We start from the raw sequence: 23,260 nt of genomic DNA, 5'->3' as shown, positions 1-23,260 counted from the left end.
GAATTCCAGGGGCATGAAATCCTGGAGGGTTAAAAGCAACCGTGAAGCTTATCATTTTGCAAAAGCATGCATTATGCGAATTATATTATATGTATAGTTTGTACCTTTTGCATATTTATTGTGTATATTGTGGTCTGTAAAGTATGTCTAATTGTATTCTGCACTGTCTGCATGCTTTCGAGACTTTCACTCACCAAGGCACATGTGCTGTTGGTGATGTGATAAATTTGTTTTGATATGATCGTAATTCCTACTTGTCCGAGTTGTAAAGACTAAACTCTTTATTTGCAATCATGAATGCTAAATGGCTTGGTCTCTTTTAACCTTGCTCTCCGCAGCAGGCCTGAGGTCTAAGCAGAGAAATCCAGTGCATCGTAAAGTGGAGATTTGGGGCTTAGTGAACACCACTGTGAAAGCAGTCGTTTACCGTGCTTGTTTTCAGTATTGTTTGCTTGTCTCTCGCTGTTTAAACGAACAGGATTAAGCAGCAGCGTGGGCTCCGTCTGGCCGACAGCTCGCCCGCCTAATCTCTGCGCATAGACCTTGGGATTTCTGAGAAACAACCTGTGCTCACTTCACTGTGCCAGACACAAGCAATCTCTCTCTCACTCTCATTCTCTAGTGCAGCCACGTCCTGTACTTATCAGCTTCCAGTACAATACAAGTTTGCTGCTTTGAGGACTGCCAGAACATCCACAATGATAAAGCCACATACGTACACAAGCAACGATGTTCCTGACAGCTCTCATAGGTCTGTGCTCTTTACTTAAAGAGACCACTCGATCTAAACTGGAGTTTTGTGGTTTTTGGTCCATGTCGCATTCAAAAAATATACAGCCCTGCTCGCTGACGACTCATCCTGCACTACACAGACTTTTATCCAATCAAATGCTTTCTACAATGACAATGCACTAAAGCACATGAAGAAGCAAAGTACTTTTGACAAATGTTTCAAATAATGTACACATGAAATCAAGGGGGAAAAGCCATTTTATTATTTTCAAATGATCTTGATCTATTATGTGAGATGGGCGCCGCCATGTTTGTTTGCGCCACAGTTCAGAGTCCTGTCAGATTTACAGCACGTGAATTTATCAGTTTCTCTCAAAATACATGAAAGTAGGTGGCCAGTGAACTGGGAGAAGAATAGAGTAAACTTTGTTACTTACACTATGTGTATCTGATATGCCAATTTGGTAGACGTCGCCCAACCCTAATCGACCTACTTTAAAGAGTTTTTTTTTTTTTTTTTTTTATAAATGTTTCAAACAGCACAGAAGTATGCTTCATGATGCCAGATTAACTCATTAAATTTCATGTTTAATTTAACGAATGACATCCAGTTTAGAAATATAGTTGTGTATTGCGTATATGTTGTGTGATCATATAATATTTCAAGAAGGAGATGGCCAATTATGGGATATAGTATTTCATGCAGTGAGCTCCACTGTATACCACACATTTTGGCAAATGGTCATACATGTCAGGGAAAAATATAGCATACTGTGTGTACAGTACAGACCCTGAAGAAATAGTGTGAGTAGAACAGAAGTATGCTATTCCAAACTAACCCCTTAGTGCACCTCTAATTGTTGAGCACACAGAGTACAGTGAAAGAGAAAAAGAAATAAAGACTAAGGAAGTAGGACTGACCAGCAGCGAGAACAGCAAGGAGAAAAACCTCTTAAAATCTCACATCTGTGCCATTTCTGAAAGCCACAGAAGGGCAAGACAATGCCAGCTGAGAGTAAGTGTGTGTGTGTGTGTCGGTGTGTGTGAAATAGAAGCAGTTTTATCAGAGAACACTAGCTTTTCCCATATCACACAAAAACACCTTACACAGCGAGAGAAAGAGAACAGGACTGGAGCTAAACCGTGCCAAAAAGCACCATGGTAATACTAAACTTTTCAAAACATGGTACCCTGGCAATGTCATATACAATGGCTTTTTTATATAATACAATGGGCTTCCAAACATGGTACTGTGGTAATACTGGTGGTACCGTAGTAATTATAGATGCAAATTTCGTCAACCAAAAATCATTGAGCAAAACATTTTAAATCTCTCTTCTCTGATTGTGCGTTTTGTCAACGTCTATTTCACTCGTGGACAATGCAGCCTTCACGTACTATCGAAAACTTTCCAGTGAAGTCGTGATTATGAGCTTGCCGCGTTCAAATGATTTGCTATCGGAAATAAAACGAATCATGGAGGACACCAGGCTTATTCTTGCCTATATCTTGGGGAAATCTTATTAAAGACAAAATGTATTGAAGACATTTAAGTTTGAATAAAATGTAGCCTAGTGTCCCCATTCGTTGACAACCATATAAGCATTCACAATGCTATCTAGATAGTCAGCTTGCCGACAATTCTGAAATTTCAGTCAATGCATGCTATTTTTGCGGTGTATAAAACATGCTTCAAATGGTTATTCATATTTTTTAAAAACCAGTCATCGTTCTCCACTCAGCCATGTTTAAAGTGTATGTCCTGCCCAACTCGGAACCTCAGGTATCAAAATTATCTCAGAGTTTCCCAGTAGTAAATATGTCTTGAGAGGGCATTCATATCCAATTTCTAACTAGTAAACTCATATTTACGATAATTCCAATAGCTTGTGAAGGCAGCATAAGCTACTACAGGTAGATTCAAATCTGTAGATTCATTCATTTTAACAAACTGATTTTGAAAACTGAAACAAGAATCAATCTTTTAGTCTATGCTGATGTGAACAAAACGTCGCTAAACGTTATTTGTAGTGTACCTACCATCCAATAAATCATAATGAGCATTGTGCTTTGTTACTTTTTATATTAAAGTCACATTTTTTTAATTCTGTAAATTTTATAACGAAATTCATAAATGTTATTATGTAGGGCCTAAATGTTGTTTTGGCGCTCTTTAATGTGGCATGACAGTTCGCTCAGTTAACTGATCATCTCTTCCACTTTACTATTAGGTAGTTAAAGGACAAATAAACATCAGAACGTATGTTGAAAGAAACTGTACAACTTACTGAAAATCATGTCTCAACCATGGAAAAACATAAATAAAACGGCTTATAAACAACAAGCTGATCTGAGTGTTGATTATTAAACTATTTCCAGTGTTTCTGTAAAAGAAATAATTTTGATGCATCACTAGTAATGACATGGGGATTTTGGATACAATGAGTATTACTGGACTTGCAACTTGGTAATATATATTTTGTTTTGGGGGTTTTTAGACATGTTTTTTGCTTTTTTTAAATGCACTAGAGTACCATCATGTAAATACTATTTCAAATGGATGTTATACATCAAAGTATCATGTAAATAATTACCATCTGTTACCAACACTGTACATTCTTTCAAAGGGACCTGCAAGAATGCTACTTTAAACAGGGCAAAAATAGGACTAGATGTTTTCTTTATACGTTCAAGATGCCTTATCTGGATGAATAAATAATAGGGAAAGTATTTCACCCACCACAGAAATCCTTCACTACCATGGAATTACCAGATATGATACAAACACCGTACCATGGTGCCACCAGAATACTTTTTTTTAGGTGAATGGCCAGACTAAACAAGAAATACTGATACAGAAGAAAAATAAATGGAGGAAGGTCAAGGAAGAAAAATGAATGTAATGAAAGAAATAAAGGAATGAATCTCTTCTCTGCTCTGCCATCCTCTCACAACCTCCAAGGTCGAGGTTAAATGGATCATTGAGTCCCTTGATCCACCCCCTATTGCTGAACATACAACAAGCAGTGGGGAAAAAAGCAGATCCCTCTGTGCCACACACACACACATACACAGTTTTCCCTGAGGTGCTGGAGAGAATGGAGGGCGGCCATCTTCAACTTGCAGCAGGAACAATTATGATGAACGTAATTTGGACATGGGTATTTGTCTCTTCAGCAGGGTTGAGGAAAAGATGGATTTAAGTGGACGTGGGTGGTGTATTACTAGAGCAGTACATAAAACCCACGTGAGAGAGTCAGAGAGACCTTTTCAGGACTGCACGCATAAAGAAAGGGGGTTGATAGAGAGCTACTTTCACAACATGAAGTTTACATGGGCTGTTATGAAAATTCTGGCTAATACCAGCAAGTTGATTGATATAATATAATATAATATAATATAATATAATATAATATAATATAATATAATATAATACCAACGGACACCAAAAATAAATAAATAAATAAATATATTATTTAGCTTTATATATGGAATATTGGAATACATGGAAGATATTTATATATGGAAATTTAAACCTTTTGAGGACCATTAAAACTTTTTTCCCTCTAGATTTTGAAGTGAAATAAGAACTGCCCATGTTTTCATGAGATTCACCCGTGCGCACCAATAGGCACGGTGAGAAGCGGAGTCATGCGTGTTTGTGGATCCATGCGGCCACGCAGCCAAAAATGGCTCAATCGCAGCCGCAGGCCTCCTCTCTTCCTGCCCAGTCTGTCTCTGCGACCTGTACATGAAATCTCCTGAAACAAAGCTCCCCCTCTCAACAGAAAATACATAAAAATCTCAAAGCCACTGGAAATCGACTCAGTAAAGCAGAAAAACAATGTTCCAAAACGTCTTGCTGCCCCCACAACAAAACACCCTGTTCCTGCTCAAACGGAGCACGACGTGAAGCACTATTTCAGCAGCAGTGGAGCCTTCAAGCCACAGTGTTTAATAGCTCTATGAAACATTAGGAATGGGATGAAGATGAAGTCGTTTTGGGGGGTAGCAGGAACGGTGAAGTCAGCTGGCAGAGTGGAATTCATTATAATTAGCAACTAATAATGAAAAGCCTCTCACTGAGGAATGTGATAAACCACAATCTGTCAAGATCAGCAGGCTTGGGAGTTGCTGTTAAAAAAGAAAAAGATTGACCGTATCTTTAAGACAAGAACCTGCTGAGTTTATACCATGCACACGGGGATCTTTCGCTAGATTTCAGTGTATAATGCACTCAAAACATTCACATTTTGTTTGAAGCAATATATTTGCTGATTCACAGTTCTGTTGTTAACTCAGAAATGACTCTAAATGATTCACTGATGGAGAGAATCTAGTTCATGTTGCAACAGCGGCGTGGAATCTAACAAAACCATATGGAAAGGGAGCATTTTGACTGCACAAATTGAATAGACACTGTGGCAACGTACACTCACCTAAAGGATTATTAGGAACACCATACTAATCCTGTGTTTGACCCCCTTTCGCCTTCAGAACTGCCTTAATTCTACGTGGCATTGATTCAACAAGGTGCTGAAAGCATTCTTTAGAAATGTTGGCCCATATTGATAGGATAGCATCTTGCAGTTGATGGAGATTTGTGGGATGCACATCCAGGGCACGAAGCTCCCGTTCCACCACATCCCAAAGATGCTCTTGGGTTGAGATCTGGTGACTGTGGGGGCCGTTTTAGTTCAGTGAACTCATTGTCATGTTCAAGAAACCATTTTGAAATGATTCGAGCTTTGTGACATGGTGCATTATCCTGCTGGACGTAGCCATCAGAGGATGGGTACATGGTGGTCATAAAGGGATGGACATGGTCAGAAACAATGCTCAGGTAGGCCGTGGCATTTAAACGATTGGCACTAAGGGGCCTAAAGTATGCCAAGAAAACATCCCCCACACCATTACACCACCACCACCAGCCTGCACAGTGGTAACAAGGCATGATGGATCCATGTTCTCATTCTGTTTACGCCAAATTCTGACTCTACCATCTGAATGTCTCAACAGAAATCGAGACTCATCAGACCAGGCAACATTTTTCCAGTCTTCAACTGTCCAATTTTGGTGAGCTCGTGCAAATTGTAGCCTCTTTTTCCTATTTGTAGTGGAGATGAGTGGTACCCGGTGGGGTCTTCTGCTGTTGTAGCCCATCCGCCTCAAGGTTGTGCGTGTTGTGGCTTCACAAATGCTTTGCTGCATACCTCGGTTGTAACGAGTGGTTATTTCAGTCAAAGTTGCTCTTCTATCAGCTTGAATCAGTCGGCCCATTCTCCTCTGACCTCTAGCATCAACAAGGCATTTTCGCCCACAGGACTGCCGCATACTGGATGTTTTTCCCTTTTCACTTTGTAAACCCTAGAAATGGTTGTACGTGAAAATCCCAGTAACTGAGCAGATTGTGAAATACTCAGACCGGCCCGTCTGGCACCAACAACCATGCCACGCTCAAAATTGCTTATATCACCTTTCTTTCCCATTCTGAAATTCAGTTTGGAGTTCAGGAGATTGACTTGACCAGGACCACACCCCTAAATGCATTGAAGCAACTGCCATGTGATTGGTTGATTAGATAATTGCATTAATGAGAAATTGAACAGGTGTTCCTAATAATCCTTTAGGTGAGTATGTGTGCTATCAAAAACGCTTGAGGTGACAGTTAATGCTTTATTTAGTTGGTGATATGTGATAATTAACATGGGCTGAGATGGCTTGATTTAACAAGGTCACTATTTTTGTACATTTTCTGGAGTAAATTTGAGTGGTTGTCCTAAACCCCAAATATACTTGAGTTTTCACCCGAACGTAAGCATACAGCCAAACACACAACCTTTCAAAGTATACGAGATTTCACAGCATGCGCGCGCACAGGTGCTCAAAACATGCACACACAGTTTTATCCTTGTCCAGTGTCCGTGACATTTCTCTCCAGAAGTTATGAGTGACAAAATTGTCTTAGTATTCGTTTAAACTAGGTCGCGTGCATCACAATTGCCCATCAATGTAGGCTTCTATTGTTGTGCTCTCAAGTAGTCTGTTTGTTCCGTCTCCTCCGATGACTTTTTCGACTGTGAAACAACGGGCCGGGGTAAAGTTGCCACTTTGTGGACCGAGTAATTAGAGCAAAATATTCAAGGTTCATGTGTGAGCTGAGCATGCAGTTAGAAAAATCTGTGTGCATACTATGTATACTATAGCGTACATGCAAATCCCCAAGCATACTTTGGGCTTTAGGTGTTTGCTTTGTGATTTCTAAGGTATTTGAAGAGTTGTTAAATATCCATGTGGTTGCTAGGGTGTTCTGAGTGGTTCCTATGGTGTTTAAGTTGCAAACTAGTTTTTCTTGTATTATTTGAATGGTAACACTTTATTTTTATGGTCCCTTGTGAACATTCTGTTGACTATAAGTAATGTTGCACCTACATGTCAACTAACTCAAGAAAGTATTAGTACGGTCTGCTTAATATCTGATAACTCTTTATTGTGATGATCCTCCAACAGACATTCTACTGACTATAAGTAACTTAGCAACTACATGTCAACTTATTATAACCCTACCAGTCTACTAACACTCTAATGAGAGGGGGGGGTCAGATACTTCATCCACCAGGTGAAAATCATAGGTCAGATTGCTTAAAGTCCCACTGTAGTCAATAATTGTATCCCTTAAAACTCATCTTTGATCACCAGAATGACGTTTCTTTCCTGTGAGAAGTATTCATGCCTTGAAACTGCTTGAATGTAACTCTACACCCTTGCTTTATTTAGTATATGCGGAACCATGAATATGCAAATTAGCCCCGCCTCTCACTCACGCATACAGGCTCATCTACAAAGTCAGGATATATCTATATCAGGATAACCTGGCTTCTCTTGAGACTCCCCTACTTGGCAGTTAATGATACGCCGGCTCGTCGACGTGATTGGCTACAAGGTAGTTTTGTGATGTAAGAAACACCAGCGATTTCAAACCGCGTTTTTTTTTTAAACCGTCTTTTTTCCACTGCAGTTTTAAGGAGGAAATACTCAGCAATGGTGTTGACCAGAATTTGCACATGGTTTGTCTTAAAGGTGCTGTATGTAACTTTTTTTATAAAATGAATCCTTTTTTTATTGCCCGTCTGTGAAGGGGTTGTAATCACACATTACAATGATCCACTTTTCGCGTTTTGCTATTACCTCTGAAGGCCAGTATTCCTATTTTTATGTGAAGTCTCCGGGTCGGATTTTCTGCGAAATCCACCGGATGTGACGTGCATGCGCGCTCCCGAGCCTCTCCGTTTTATGTACAGTCTATTGCGACGGCACTGCAGCTAACGACATGGAGTCTGATAACACCAAAAAACGACCTGCCTCCAGCACAACACAGACTCCAACACAAACTCAAAAAAAAAAAAAAAAAAAAAAAAAAAAATTGTATCTGCTGAAGCTCGTCAGGCCAAACGTCAATCGGATCGACTCAGGACGAAAACACGGATCAACATTGGCAGAGCGTTTGAATTATGGAGAGACCTCCGCTTTGTTTTAGGTATAAAAACAGACCCTGAGTTGGCTTTCATCCTTTTGGACAGGTAAGCTAACAATACTTCAAAGCATGTAAAATATATTGTGATTTTGTGCTTTAGTTGGCTCAAGTTAGACATCATTAGTTCGCCAGCTAACGCCGACCATTTGCTAACGTTATCTGATGTGAAAGACTACAGTTGTAACTTTATTGCTTTTCACGAGCACGAGCGCTGTTGTTGCAATCTGAAACATCACCGCTAGAGGCCGCTGGATCCTACATACAGCACCTTTAAAGCATATTAAAAACACCACATAGACATAGAAACATTAAAAACTTGATTTTCACCACAGGGGGGTCTTTAAAATCCCAAGTGTGACCAATTTTAATAGATGCGGTACCAAATACGAGTCATACAGATGCAGGCAGGAAAGTAGGATCTTGGTCACACTACTCGTATTAGTGTTCTATTTGCAGAACAGGGAGTATTAGACAATAAGGGCCGTGCCAGCTATGAGCTGTGCTGCGCGTCCCCCAGAGATCCACTGCGTTTTCTCCAAGGTACATTGCATCAGCCCGTTTTCTACACCGTCCTTTCTGCCACCTCCAACCTTCCCACATTCCATCCCACTTGTGAGAACATCATATATCTCTCCATGACAGGCATCTTGCTGCAGGCCTTTCTCAAAGGCTCCTTCATCTCATCCTGCTCTCCTCTCCTCTCCTTCATCATACAGGACAGAGTAGAAGAACCCTGCCCGCGGTGATTTCAGATTGGACACTTTTCCACGGTCACTGCCACCAATAATGACAAGTCGCCATCTCCTTAAACCAGACCCACAAGCTGCCGATATTTGGCTTATTGGAAGAAGCTGACCTCTGAACTATTCAGAGTTTTCAAGTTTCTTGAGGTCAGAATTTAAGATGCTTTGATTTTTCACTGTACGGCCAATCGCATTCTCTCCCTCAACCTGTATTTTTTCCCCTAAAAGTGCTGCATCAGTGTTGGCAGCTCTTTTGGTGGTTCAGCAGTGCAGATCCAGGTCTCTGGGGTGTATACAGTTACAGCACGTGGACCTCTCTGCTCACCTCTCCTGATCTGACATTTTCATCCTCTTCCCCTGCTCTGCCTCATAAGACCAATTCGATCAGATCAGATCAGATCACTTAAGACCAGAAACAATCACGCAAAGAGGGTAATACGCAATGCTGAGCTGCTTGCCACTATGGCAGAATAATCAACATTATGTATGTCAATAGCTGTTTCCATCCACATATGTTTAAGAATTTGGGGATACTGCTTAAAAAATGCAGGAGGGAAAGGCCAAGACTAGAACATATTTTTCAAAAAGTGCATAAAATGTCATGTTAATTTGTCTCAAGTCATGTGAGTGAATCACTATCAAACAAAGTTTATTAGAGCAAAACTACAACTATAGTTTGGGGTCATTTTTTAAAGAAATTAAGGCTTTTATTTAGCAAGGATGCATTACACTGATCAAAAGTGAGAATAAAAGACATTTACAACATTACAAAAGATTTTCAATTTGTCAAGGAATCCTGAAAATCTCAGTTTCAACAAAATTATTAAGCAGCGCAACTGTTTTTAACTTTAATCATTTTTCTTGAGCAGCAAATTAGAATGATTTCTCAAGGATCATGTGACACTGAAGACTGGAGTAATGATGCTGAGCATCACAGGAATAATTTACATTTGCAAATATTTTATGCATCAATAGGCCTATGTATTTTTGATCAAATAAATGCAGTCTTACTGAGCATAAGAGGCTTCTTCTAGGTGGTGTCAGTTTAGCTTTGTTGTTCCTTGGCACTGGATATTGTATTGTCTAATAGTTAGGTAATAAAACTCCAGAGTCTTTAGACAGCCTACTAACCAGCCCAAACATGCCGACACAGCCAAACTAGAAAATGTAGCAGAGATGATATCATTTACTTGGCCAGAAAGAGAGAGGGATGCAAACCAGGGAAAACCTGTTTTTTTAAAAGGATGATTTTCCTAATGATTGGTCATTCCACAGCCAGATAAAAGCACTCAAGATACACAAGCAAACTACCTAAAGACTGCTGTTCGGTAAACACAACGGTTGACCTGCTATCACTGACCCGAATGACTGGGACAACCCTGTCTCTAAATGCCGTTCTCAAAGAGACCTGCTCCTAGAACTCAAAGAAAGAAAACACAACAAAGGAGGGGCTACGAGTCAAAGCCTGAGCTGAATTCAAATGAGGTTAGCAAGCCTCTAGTCAACTCCCACACAAAATTTACAAGCGCATTTGATCATGTAAATTAAAGCAGCACCGTGCACACAGGAATTTTGTGTTTTGTTTTATTCCCTGATTCATTTGCTGCCACTCCTACAAGAGCAAGAACAAGCAGTTTGATAGACAAGAGAAGAATGAGGCAAGTGACACACTTCAAAATCCTCTTAAAACAGACAGCGGAGCAAGATAGGACAGCAGGGAAATGCAATACTTTAAAAAAAAAAGTCCATATAAATGTACGGAACCTGGGAAAAAGAGTGAGCAACCAACACACAAAAAAACATTAAGATGATGTTCAAACTGAACACTACCATCCAAAATGTAAGAGAGTGCAACACATCATATGTCCCTACAACCTGAGAGATATCACTGAAACAGGTGTCGTGAGAAATCACACTTGTCTCTGTGACAGCTCTAGGCTGGAGAAGAAATCAAAGTCAGAGTGCAGCTAGTAAGTGTTTGACTGGCTCACATCTTTGGAGGGTGGGGTTTTGGAGAAGGGGTGTGGCTGAATGGATGGGGGGGCGGTCTTATTCAAATGATAAAGTCCCAATGAAATGGAAGTAGCGGCAGAACTTCTGTATTGTGACGCACATCCAAGTGAAAGTGAATATTAAAAAAAAACTAAATTTAGGGCAGGTTCTCCATCGGTTGTTGGTTGAATGGAGGAAGATCTCATCGAGAAAAGGCAGTAGAATGCAAGAAAGAGATGGGGTTTAAGCAGACTACTAGATGATTGGAGTCCTGCATACGTCACCAGAAGTCTGTCATTTCACTGGAGTTATGACTTTAGATTAAGAATTAATTAATTAGCTCAAAAAACTAAAAAAACTAAAAATAGCACCTATATGCACAAATGAATAGAAAATAGGGTGAATTGACATCATGCCAACTTGAAATAATTATAGTATAGTAAAAAAAATGGCGGAAATGTGTAGATGGACGTTACGTGAAATAAAGGTACCGTATATCAATATTTTACGTGTGGCATTGATGCATCGTACCGTTACACGTTTGATCGATGCATCGATCCATATCGATGTATTGTTACACCCCTACTTGCTATTATACAGTAGAGTTTTGAAAACATTATCCATTTAAACTCGTCATTTACAGACAAACATTATGAAATCGTTTGTGCAGCTGCATTTAGAGCCAATACAGCTGGCTGCTTCATCTTTCAACAAAAGTTTATTCGCAAGCTCTCCATTACACTGTGCCTCGTTTACAAAACAAAATATTTGTTGATGTCTTGCTCTGGAGGCAGGCATATGCAAATGTATTTGCCCATGTGACGTCACAGATCCCGCGATATCAAAACAAGCCGGTTTTGGATCTTGATTAAAGGGGTAGTTCACCCAAAAAATGAAAATTCGGTCAGTAATTACTCACCCTCATGTTGTTCCAACCCCGTAAGACCTCCGTTCATCTTCGGAACACAAATTAAGATATTTTTGATGAAATCAAACGAAGGTCTTACGTAATTTACGAAGGTCTCTCAGAATTTTCATTTTCATTTTCACTAACCCTTTAAAATAATTATAGTATAGTAAAAAAAAAGTATCCCACAAAATATGCATTATAAAATGCTAAACAGTAGTGCATTATATTGTCGTCACATGCATTTTTAAATATAAATGCATGTTTCTCACGACACCTGTATACATTTCTGTAAAAAGATCAAAACAACATTTGGCAGTTGAATCGAATAACTCCACACAGCGTGCTCTGGTTGCATACTGCACATTATTGAGTATTACTTTTTAAGAAAGTAAGTAGTTTCAAACATACATGCTAACATTCACACACATACACATCTTCCTCAACCATCTTGACACAAATATCCAAGCATCAAGAGAAACACAGATGGCCACAGATATGGGCCATAAGCATACTTGGTGAAATGGATGAAGAAATCTGTTTGTGTGTAAGAGAGAACAACATGCTCCTGAATAAAACAGCAAATGTTTTATTCATATGTGAACACATGCAAAGGAGATGAGTCACAACCCATCCGAATGCAACTACTGATGCAGGCGATGAGCTTATAAACACACACACTTGCACATATTCAGACAGACCCACAAAATCTATGATGTCCTCCAAATGTCAGAGCAGCCAACAAATCTCTATGGGGAGCAGTTAAAGGTGGAATGGATTGCTTGGCATTTGTGCTAAAGGGGCAAACGTGCCCGCTTCTGCGAGTCTTTGGTGGAGGAGAGTCTAAATTTGTGATGAGCCGAGCCGAGCCGAGCCGTGGGAGGTAACGGTGCCTCTCACTCTCTCATACAAAGAGACGAATATGAGCTGGATAATTAGAGCGAACGCGCCGCCCAGGAGACAGAGATTCGGAGAGATCGTGCGAGCGGGGTTTGCCTGACGAGCTCGCTATATTTAACTTCCTCTAATGCAGCCGGTCCTGAAGAGGGTCCTGAAGAAGCAGACACGCTCAGACATGACATACACACGAGGAGATAGAGACATTTGCAGAAAGAGAGGGAGCCAGTGGCATACAGACACTCAAACTCAGACACAAAGAAAGCAAGAAACTAACGGCGGGTGTACCAAAAAAAAAAAAGATGGACATTTTGAAATAATAGGGTATAGAATTGTTTATTTATTTTTTTAGAAATGTGGACAATTTAAAAATAGCATCTGACACATTTTGGACTTGGAAGTCGATTACTGATAACAAAAAAAAAAAAAGATTATCAAGACCTGTGGTTCTGTCAATGGTTCTTACATTCAAATCGGAGGAAGTACGTACAGAAGTATGGGGTTGGATTTTATTTTATTTTTTTAAAGAAATGAATAGCTTTTTTTCAGCAAGGATACATTAATTTGATTAGAAGTGACAGTAAATACATGCATAATGTCAAAAGATTCTTTTGAACTTTCTATAAAAAAATAAATAAATAAAAATCACGGTTGGTTTCCAGCAAACTATCGAGCAGCACAACTGTTGTCAAGCTGATCATAATAAGAATTAAAAAAAAATTATTTGTTAAAAAAAATGGAAAAGTAAAGTGGAATTGGAATCAGTTCCAGACAATTCAGTTAATAAAAAAAAAAAAAAAAAAAATTATATATATATATATATATATATATATATATATATATACACACACACACTTATATATATATATATATATATATATATATATATATATATATATATATATATAGGTCCATAGACAAAATTATCTATACAAATAATTTTTATTTATTTATTTATTGTGATCAATTTCAAGTAAGTTTAACTGTCCTCATGAAGAACTGTGAAAGATAGAAACACATAAAAATACAAATGATGTATGCCTATAAGAAATACAACAGAAACACAAAGCTTAAAAATGAATATGAATTTACACATTACACTAAATATTTATTTATTTTGTCACTAATTAATAAGTCCTATGGAGCGATTCATAAAACCCAAGTCTAAATAAGCAGCCTCTTGGGGATTCTTGAAAATATTACGAATCAGGAACCCAACAGGAAGTAAATAATGCAAGCTTGCAGTTGAGGGGGAAGTTTAATTAGTTTACTAATTACACTTATGTGGCATTTCAATCCTGTGGTGCAACATTAATAACCAAAAATAAGCTTTACATATTTGTCCAGATTCTGGCATACGGTCTAACTGTTGGAAACAATGTGCCAACGTTGCTCGAAATGTCCTAAAAGTGTGTCCCTGCAGTCTGACATGTTAAACTCCACTCAAAATGACTTTAATTGATGTTTCTTGCTATTTTAATGATCTCATAGTAATTGAAATTGAACATTTGTACTTTAAAAAAAAACTCATTTGTCACACCAAAGGACCGATAAACTCAAAAAGTTATTAAAAATAGTTTTAGATAGTTAAGGCTGGGTTGACATTGACAGTCTCATTTTGAAATCTTTAAATCACCACAATTAATATTTTGGTCTATGCTGGTTTTAGTTGCTCGAACACTGTTTAAATGTCTGTTTCAAAAAAACGAATAGAAACATAATTATGTCATTAAAAAGTTATTATTATAAAAACTGCCTTATGTGGAATTTAAAGGTTTGTATACAAATTATTTGTTCATTTTAACCTTACTATATTCGGAAAGGAAATTAGGCATTCTACGGAGCCCCTTAAGGGACATGGTGATGGGGAAAAAATGTGATATATGAGATCAAAATATTTTTCAATGCTTTTGCATTCTCTTACAATAATCCATTTGGGTAACAGTATATAATTTGTGGGCATCAGGGAGCCGATATATCAATATGCGGAGTTATGAAATTGCTTTTGAATGCAATCTTCCTATTTTCTTAGAATTCGCGATCACGCATAATCTGGGAGGGAGCGGCGGTACTGACCTCACATTTTACAAGATAAAATATTAGTCAATGAAGGTCAGGATCTGTTGCGCAACAAATCCTCCGTCATTGCCCTGTCAGTCATCTTTCCTTACAATCTTAAAATGAGAAGTGAAATCTGATTTTACTGTAATGTAACCGCCCAAGCAGCAAGTTCAACCATGTCCCTTTAGGTGCTCCAGAGAATGCGTTTTTCATTTTCTGTGTCTTCCTGAATTCGTATCTAGGCTTCTAAGGTGCTAGATATGAGCTAACTCAAAGGTGTGGCTATCAAAGTGTGTTTGCGTATGTATGCATCATATCAGTAATGGACGGGCGGAGCATCCGCAGCAGTAGCATGTTCTCTTCTCTTCTCTTCTGTCCAGCACTCAGTGTGTCTTACAGCTAAGAGGATTTGTGGTGAGACTGAGAGCGGCTGGTAAAATAATTGAAAATGTCTCTCTAAGCACTAAGCTCTCAGCTCAGAGGATGAGCATCAGGGTGGCGCTAACATAGCTCAGGCTTTACGAAACAGGAAATGGCTGACAAGACCATCATCAATGCCTGCAATCCAACAATAGAGCTCTGCCACACCTGCCATGCATATAAATGCACACCAAAAAATGTTTTGATGGGATCACTTAGCAGAGTGAGTGATGTGTGGAAAAACGGTCTACTAAAGAAAATGTCCGTCACAACCTAGGTGACAATCCACTGAACAGACCGTACACCAAGCCTACTATCTTATTCTCCCCTGACTATTAGGCAAAATTTTAATTTTGGACCCTGTGCGAATCACTTTAGCACTGATGTACAAATTAAATAATTAATTAATTAATTAAATAACAAATAAATAGGTGTAATAAAAGAAATAATAATAAAAAATAAAATAAAAATTATATGTAAAGTAGCAAATCAATCAAACAATCAAGATACCAGATGTTACTGGCAGAGTTCTTGCACTTGTCAGAAACTTAACATTAGTTCCTGTTAGCCAAATAAGACTGTTTCAGCGGTAAATAAACAGCACAGAGAAACCAACCTCCAGTTACTCTGTATGCTACCATTGAGCATCACACTATCATGAAGACAAGTAAACAATGGGGCAATTAACGTCTGATCTCAAGGCTGTCATCGCATCTGATAAACACATGCATTTGTGTCCCAATCAGGTCCTTGAGCTGGTAAGGAGGCTTGCACTCTTTCAGAGCTCACAATAGCCCCTCACTGTCATCCATTCATCAGTCCCGGGGTGAGCAATCCATGCTATTAAAAGCCCTGCTAACACATCCACACAATGAAGTCTGCATACAAATGTATTGTGTGCCATCAAAGGCAGCAGACAGAATCACCACAGCAAAGACCCCACACACACACACACACACACACACACACACACCCCTGCACACACAAAACCACTGCATGTGGTTAACCAAACACAGGTGCGAAAACCAAAGAAATGCTGCTTCGGAGTCAATGCCTGGACTTTGTGTAATGTCAGATCTAACTGAGTGGAAGATGTGATCAGAACCGACAAGACTCGCTCTCGCCAACTATTTAACCTCTAAAATATGACATTTCAGAGGAAAACAAGATATTCAATGGGAAAAAAACAAACTCACAGTGAATATCTTTTTTTGTTCTTCACTTAGGGGTAAAAGGGAAGTTGGAAATATCTTTGCATAGATATAGCGAACATCCCAACAGATGAATATGTAAATATGTCCTGAACGCTTTACTCAAAATAAAGACACAACAAAAATGACAGCAGTGAGAAAACAGCAGTTAAGCAAGCATCTGATCATAGCGATGTATAAATATACTATGGAAGTCAATGAGGTCCATCGACTGTTTGGTTACCGACATTATCTAAAATATCTTCGTTTGCGTTCAGCAGAAGAACGAAATTCATACAGGGTTGGAACAACTTGAAAGGCGAGTAAATGCTGACCATTTTTTCATTTTTGGGTGAACTATCCCTTTAAGACCTGCTTGTGAAACATGGGCAGTCCATAAGTATAGAGTTGATGACAGCCAAAAAGCAAAGTAATTTCAGAGATGAACCACATTAACGATGAAAAATGACAAAAACAACCACATTTTATAACATGCACTGATATATCGCGCGAAATAAGACTAGGAATGTGATCCGCTCAGGTGCATCACTGCAAGAGCCCAGAGTCACAACACTGAACACCGGAGGCAGAGCTGCACGACTGCGTAACGAGAGCAAGGTGGGCCCTTGAGCGAACTGGAGACGAGAACACTTTTTGTTTACCATCTCAGAGGCTTGGGAAAGAGTGCACAGACTCCCTCTCATCAACAGAGAATTTTTACAAGCTCTTTTCCAGCTTTCGCTTGAACCCACGGGGTGACAATAGCTGGTTTGCGCAACTCCCAAGTATGGCAAGTTTAGTGTTTTAATGTGCTTCAGATAATGAGAATAACAAGAATGATCATCATGTCCTTGTCAGCAGCAGGACACTAGAGCACACATGACGTTGCATTTTCAAATATACAAAATAAACACTCCATTCATGTTGGTATGTGCCAAAGCTTGCATTACAATCAGTGAAAACAGTCAAATGTGAAAAAGCTTTGCACACAACACACATATGATTTGGCTTTGCTTTGTACACAACAGAAATATGATTTGGCGCCAGTGAAATTCCAGCAAGCCCGTGTTGCGTTAGTTGGCAACATGTTATATCAGCAAGACTGGGCTTTGGGTTGGGAAGTTTGTTCATTTGAATTAGCAGAGGAACTTGCTTCTAAATTAATGGTTCAAGAAATGAACTCAAATAAACTTATTTTCCGTTAAAAGTCCATGTGACAAAAACAACTGAAAGGAAAAAAAACTCAAGCAGTCAGTTAGCCGGTCATTATGCAAGCTATAAAAGCACAAACTGACTCACTGAGAAGCAAAACTGGATTTGATCAAACACATGGAACACAGATCAAACGTACAGGGCTCAACAATAAGGATGGCTTGAGGCCAGCGCCATTAAGGTTCAGCCCAGGCATGCACACACAGTCAGGGGTCATTCTTGCATTCAAAAAAGCGAGCGCAACCGTATACATGGGTCTCAAGAGCAGCTTATCTACAACTAGACATGCTGTTTTAAAAATGCAATGCTCATGGAAAAACAAGGTGATGCAATGCAAAAGCCAAAAAATAAAAACAATTAAATAACCAGCGTGCATTGTTTTCTGATTTCAATTTGTCAAAAAAAAAAAAAGTGAGATAGCATTTCCTGCAATTGTTATTTCTGTGTATAAATACATTTATGCCGCCATTTCAGTCGCAAAAATAGACTGTTTAAAAAAAAAAATTTAACAAAAGCCCTCACCCCTGACGCCCAGTTTGACATTGGTATTCTGTAGGGCTGGGTACCGAGTTCGATACTTTTTAGGTACCGACCGAATTGCCTCGATAGTATCGAGTATCGAAAAATGACTTGTTTTTCGGTACCAGATTTCGATACCTAAGGGGTTAACTCGTCAACGTCAGTGCTCAAACAAATACATATGAAATGCACAACGACACGCCTAAAGTCGCTCACGCACATACACGCAAACTCTACACACACGAGACGCGCGGAACTCTCCTCGCACATACTCATATGAGACGCGCGCGCGCACACAAACTGTCCACGCACATTCTCATATGAGACGCGAGCACACACACACAAACTCGCGCACATACTCAATGAGACGCAAGCACACACACTCACAATACCCTAAAGATGTGGAAAAGTCGATCAAAAGTGTGGCTACATTTCTCCAGGCTCGATGCCAACAGCGCGCGATGCAGTATTTGTGGTAAAATAATGGCTGCAAAGACGGTACCGCGACAGATATGATGAAGCTCTTGACAGTGCACGGAGTAAACATAAGAGCAGAAAGTTGCTCCGTCTTTGACTGGTAAATGAAGAGATACCTTGTTGATCACTCTGACAGTGCTTATATTGCAATTTACTGAATGTAGGCCTACACTGCCGTTCAAAAATGTGTTGGTCAGAATTTTTTTTCAGTAGGCTAAGCATTAAAGTGATAAAAAATTACCTTAAAACATGTGTAATGTTACAAAAGATTTCTGTTTCAAATAAATGCTGTTCTTTTGAAATTTTTATTCATCAAAGAATCATGAAAAAATGTATCAGTTTCCAAAAACTGTTTTCATATTTCTGAAGGATCCTGTGACACTGAAGTAATGATTTTGAAAATTCAGCTTTGACAACACAGGAAAAAATTACATTTTGAAATATATTCAAATAAGATTTTAAATTGTAATACTATTCCACAATATTACAAGTTTTACTGTATTTTTTTTAACAAATTCAGCTTTGGTGAGCATGAGCTCTTTATATAAAAATATTTAGTTCCTTATGTATATGTATGTATAAGGAATATTTTGTTCCTTTGTGCTTTTTTTGTTCCTTTGTGCACTGACTAAGGAGCATGAGTCAAACTGAAAAAATAAAACCAAAGTTTTTCTGAGTTAATGTGTTATGTAATCTTGTTAAAATGGATTTCATAAAATTATATCGAAAAAAGTATCGTTCAGGAACCGGAATCGAAATCAAGGTATCGGTATCGGTATTGGTATCGAAATTTTTTGAACGATACCCAGCCCTAGTATTCTGATGGGGTTTTTCTATCAAGAGTTGCATTATATTAGTTGGGGTCAGTACATTTTTTCTTTTTTTTTATGTTCCTTGAGCAGCAAATAAGCATATTGATTTCTGAAAGATCATGTGACACTGAGGACTGGAGTAATGATGTTAAAAATTCAGCTTTGTCAGAACAGGAATAAATTACATTTTAAAACACTAAAATAGAAATCAGACATTTTAATTTGTAATATAATTTATGCTAAATAAATGCAGCCTTGGTGAGGGGGGTTAAAAAAAATACTACCAACCCCAAACGTTTGAAGAGTAGCCTAATGAGAAGTTTTAAAATGTTGTAAATTTGTTTGGTAAAAAAAAAAAAAAACACATATACATATATATATACACACATATACATATACACACATATACATATACACACATATACATATACACACATATACACATATACATATATACATATATACATATATACATATTCATAAATATTCTGACACTTTATTTAAAAACAAGCTATTAAAACGCAGCTAAATGTTATATTGGCCTTCATTTGGGCCAGTGAAACTGTCGTCAAGGCAAGTACAAATCTGAAACTAACAGGAAAAATCCTTATTGTTGAGACAGGAAGTGGTACGGTTATATAACGTATGGCTGTAACAACATAAAAAAGGGACATACCCACAGCTGAGGAAACAAAAAAAGCCAAATCCAAACTTGCACCGGCTTTAGAGTTAACAGTAAAGCATTAACACTCAAACAGACAGCCCAGTGTGATTTTAACACATTCCCTTTGTCTCCTACGAACACAATGGCACCTGGCAGAGGCAAAGGAATAATTCCCATCCCCGGCACCGGGAGGGAGAAACTGGAGGTTTCAATGGATGCAGCTCTCCTGCAGTAAAAGTGAGAGCTTGGGGCTATGCAGAACCTCTGCAGAACTTTCCCCGTCGGGGTTATAAATCAGGTCTGAGGTCAACGAGACTCGGTAGCACAGCATCAAACTCCTGCCAACCTGCATCATAATGCTGCACACACTCTGGAAACACACACCTCTCCCAAAAATAACATTTCACCATGATTTTCATACGCTCGAGGAGCCATCAGATAAACACAATCAAGGATACAAGGAGCCAAATGCGTAACAAAGAAAAAAGCAGTGATAACAGAAATACGATAAGGTCATAATATTGATCCGAAGGTAAAATGATTCTTTGATATTCTACAGTAATGCTGATCTTTGCTTATCCGTGAACATCTACGCATCTCCTCGTGAACCACAGGCAGCTCCTTTCTCTCTAAATGCATCAATCAGTAGGCCTACACGAAGAGATTTCATTATTTATTTCAGTGCATTATTGCCATTATTTCAGGCTTTGAAAATAATCGCTTCATAATTTGTTATATCATGATGGCGGCAGGCTGAGCTCTTATCGGAAAGGGCTGTTGGCTCACATGTAAAAGTGCAAAAAGGACAAGGGCAGCTTAAAGCAACCAGACATGGGCCATCCAGGGATGGTGTGAGAGCTTTTCCAGTTTAAGAGTTTATAAACTTGACTTCCTTTAACATACCACATGATTTAATTTGCATAATTTGCCTATACTGTATCTTGATGCAGGGTTCTCTGACAGATACAGACTTGTCCTTTAAACATGGGAAGTGTTTTTTTATCACCTAAAGCTTGTCGTGGTAAGAGATGCTGTTCAGATCAAACACATGAAAGCTATTCCTGATGAATATGTATAATGATGTGAATCATTCTAGTTGCATAAAGGTCTGATCAAAAGACATCCTGAAGCCGATTGTCCAGCTTGATTCTTTGATATTTGACTCGAAGCAAACACAAACTCTTAAAAGGCTTCTTCTGATAAAGTGTGATATTCTCCAATGCAAGATTGCAGTTAGCATATCCATACTTATATATATATATATATAAAAACATTAAAAAATTCAAACAACAACTAATATTATAGGTCAAAAGGATATTTGAAAGCCTTTTATCATCAGATATTAGCTATGGAGGACTTCAAACTGACATTATGACAGAATCAATGTTGTTTAGGTTTCAGTTTTCCAATACAACAACACAAATAAAGAAGGGAGATACATACTAAAACGAAAAGATAAAGACATTTAGCCTTATCTCCACAGCTCGTTTAAAGAAAGACAATTAATCGTTTTACTTCGTCCAGCTTTTGTTCTTTAAGGAACAAAATAACAATTATTTAATATTACATTTGAATACGTTTCTCTTTGGCCACCGAATTAAACACGACCAGGGATACGGACAATTTACAGACTCGTATTATTAGACTAATGACTTTATAGGCTGAGCATTGGACGTCATTTGTAAACTACTAACATATCAGGAATATAAAAAGCACAATAAAAAGGCACATTTCGGAAGAGAAATATCAGTGTAAACAATAATAATCATGAAAACGAGGGTGAGATATTAGTGCGCACAAACCTCAATGTATCCGGCTAGACTCGGAACAGCGATGGCCAGAATGAGCACAGATAATACCGGGACTGAACCCATCTTCTTCACGGTTAGTCTCTGCTGAGATTTGTGTTGAAATTATCCCGCTGTGGATTTCTATAAGAGGCTGTTAAAAAGGAAAACAGCTAAGTCAACGCTCCTCGAGTGGTTGTTGTGTGTGTGTCTCTCTCCTGTGTTTTTCCCACTGTGCCGTTGATCTCGCTCTCAGCGCGTGTGGAATGTCTCCGAGACCGAGTGTCACTGCACGCGCTTGGGCTCGAGCTCGAAAAACACGATCAAGCGCGCCACCGGCCGTCAGATGCTGGGACCTGCCGGAAATGAGGTCATCATGCTGTCATCTAATGAAAATTACATGGGTGTGTGTACCTCCGGTGGGGCTACTACGCAATGGATAGGCATGTAATGTGGAAATAAATAAAAAAATAAAGATTTTCAAGATCAAGATTGTAAGTTAACTTGTATAGGACTATATTTTGGAAAATATTAAACATATGGCTATTATTATATATATTTTTTCGTCTATGGCAGGGTTTTTTTAAAGGGGGGGGGTCCTGTAAAAATTCAGAGAAAATTGTAAATAAATAAATATGCAAATGAATTAATAAAACCAAATGATTATAATATTTATGTATAAATAAATCATATATAATTACATTTACAGAATTTGACATTTTTGTTGTAGATAATATTGTACACATTTCTAACAAAGTTTTACTATATAAATGGGTCTTTAAAAAAGGATTTTTGGATTCACACTACTCCACATATAGCAATATATTTAATGAATTAACACAAATCTGGTGGAAAGTATACATCAACCTTTATTGCATATAGTTACTCAATTATATTATGACACATTTATGGAATATTTACTTCCTCAGTTATTACTCAATATGAGTAATAACTTGTAATAAAAACATATGAATATTGTTATTTTCCCCCATTCATATAGTGTCTTCTCAACCAGTGAAAACATATGCAGTCCTATAGTGGTGTCAACAGATTATAAAATTATATATACATGTTTCTTTTATAGAGAGAGAGAGAGAGAGAGAGAGGTTTTATTACAAGAGACAAAATTGAGTGAAAATAAATCAAATATAAATGCTAATTACAAAATACTGCTCTTCTTTCCATATTTTTATTACAGTGTCAGCAGTTTCCAAATCATTGGGGGGAAGCTGACATGACCAAACCAAGCATTTCCTGTTTAACACCATGACAAACTCTGCCAAACTGAATTTAACAAGAAACAATGAATCATA

At 38.3% G+C, this 23,260-nt stretch overlaps 1 protein-coding gene across 4 annotated transcripts in view; it reads right to left on the bottom strand.

Moving 5' to 3' along the window:
- The window catches only part of aplp2 (amyloid beta (A4) precursor-like protein 2), an 82,232-nt gene extending 59,940 nt beyond the window's left edge, over positions 1 to 22,292 (bottom strand). For all 4 annotated transcript variants that reach the window (XM_084409860.1, XM_084409861.1, XM_084409862.1 and 1 more), the window contains exon 1: positions 21,963 to 22,292. In XM_084409860.1, the coding sequence (XP_084265986.1) occupies positions 21,963 to 22,034 (72 nt within the window). In that variant the 5' untranslated portion in view covers positions 22,035 to 22,292. The remainder of the gene's footprint in view (positions 1 to 21,962) is intronic.
- Between the last annotated feature and the right edge of the window lie 968 nt (positions 22,293 to 23,260).

The sequence above is a fragment of the Rutilus rutilus genome, assembly GCF_951802725.1.
Source record: "Rutilus rutilus genome assembly, chromosome: 5".
In the NCBI taxonomy this organism is placed as follows: domain Eukaryota; kingdom Metazoa; phylum Chordata; class Actinopteri; order Cypriniformes; family Leuciscidae; genus Rutilus; species Rutilus rutilus.
The sequence above is the reverse complement of the archived record's forward strand: the minus strand, read 5'-3'. Positions and strand labels throughout refer to the sequence as shown.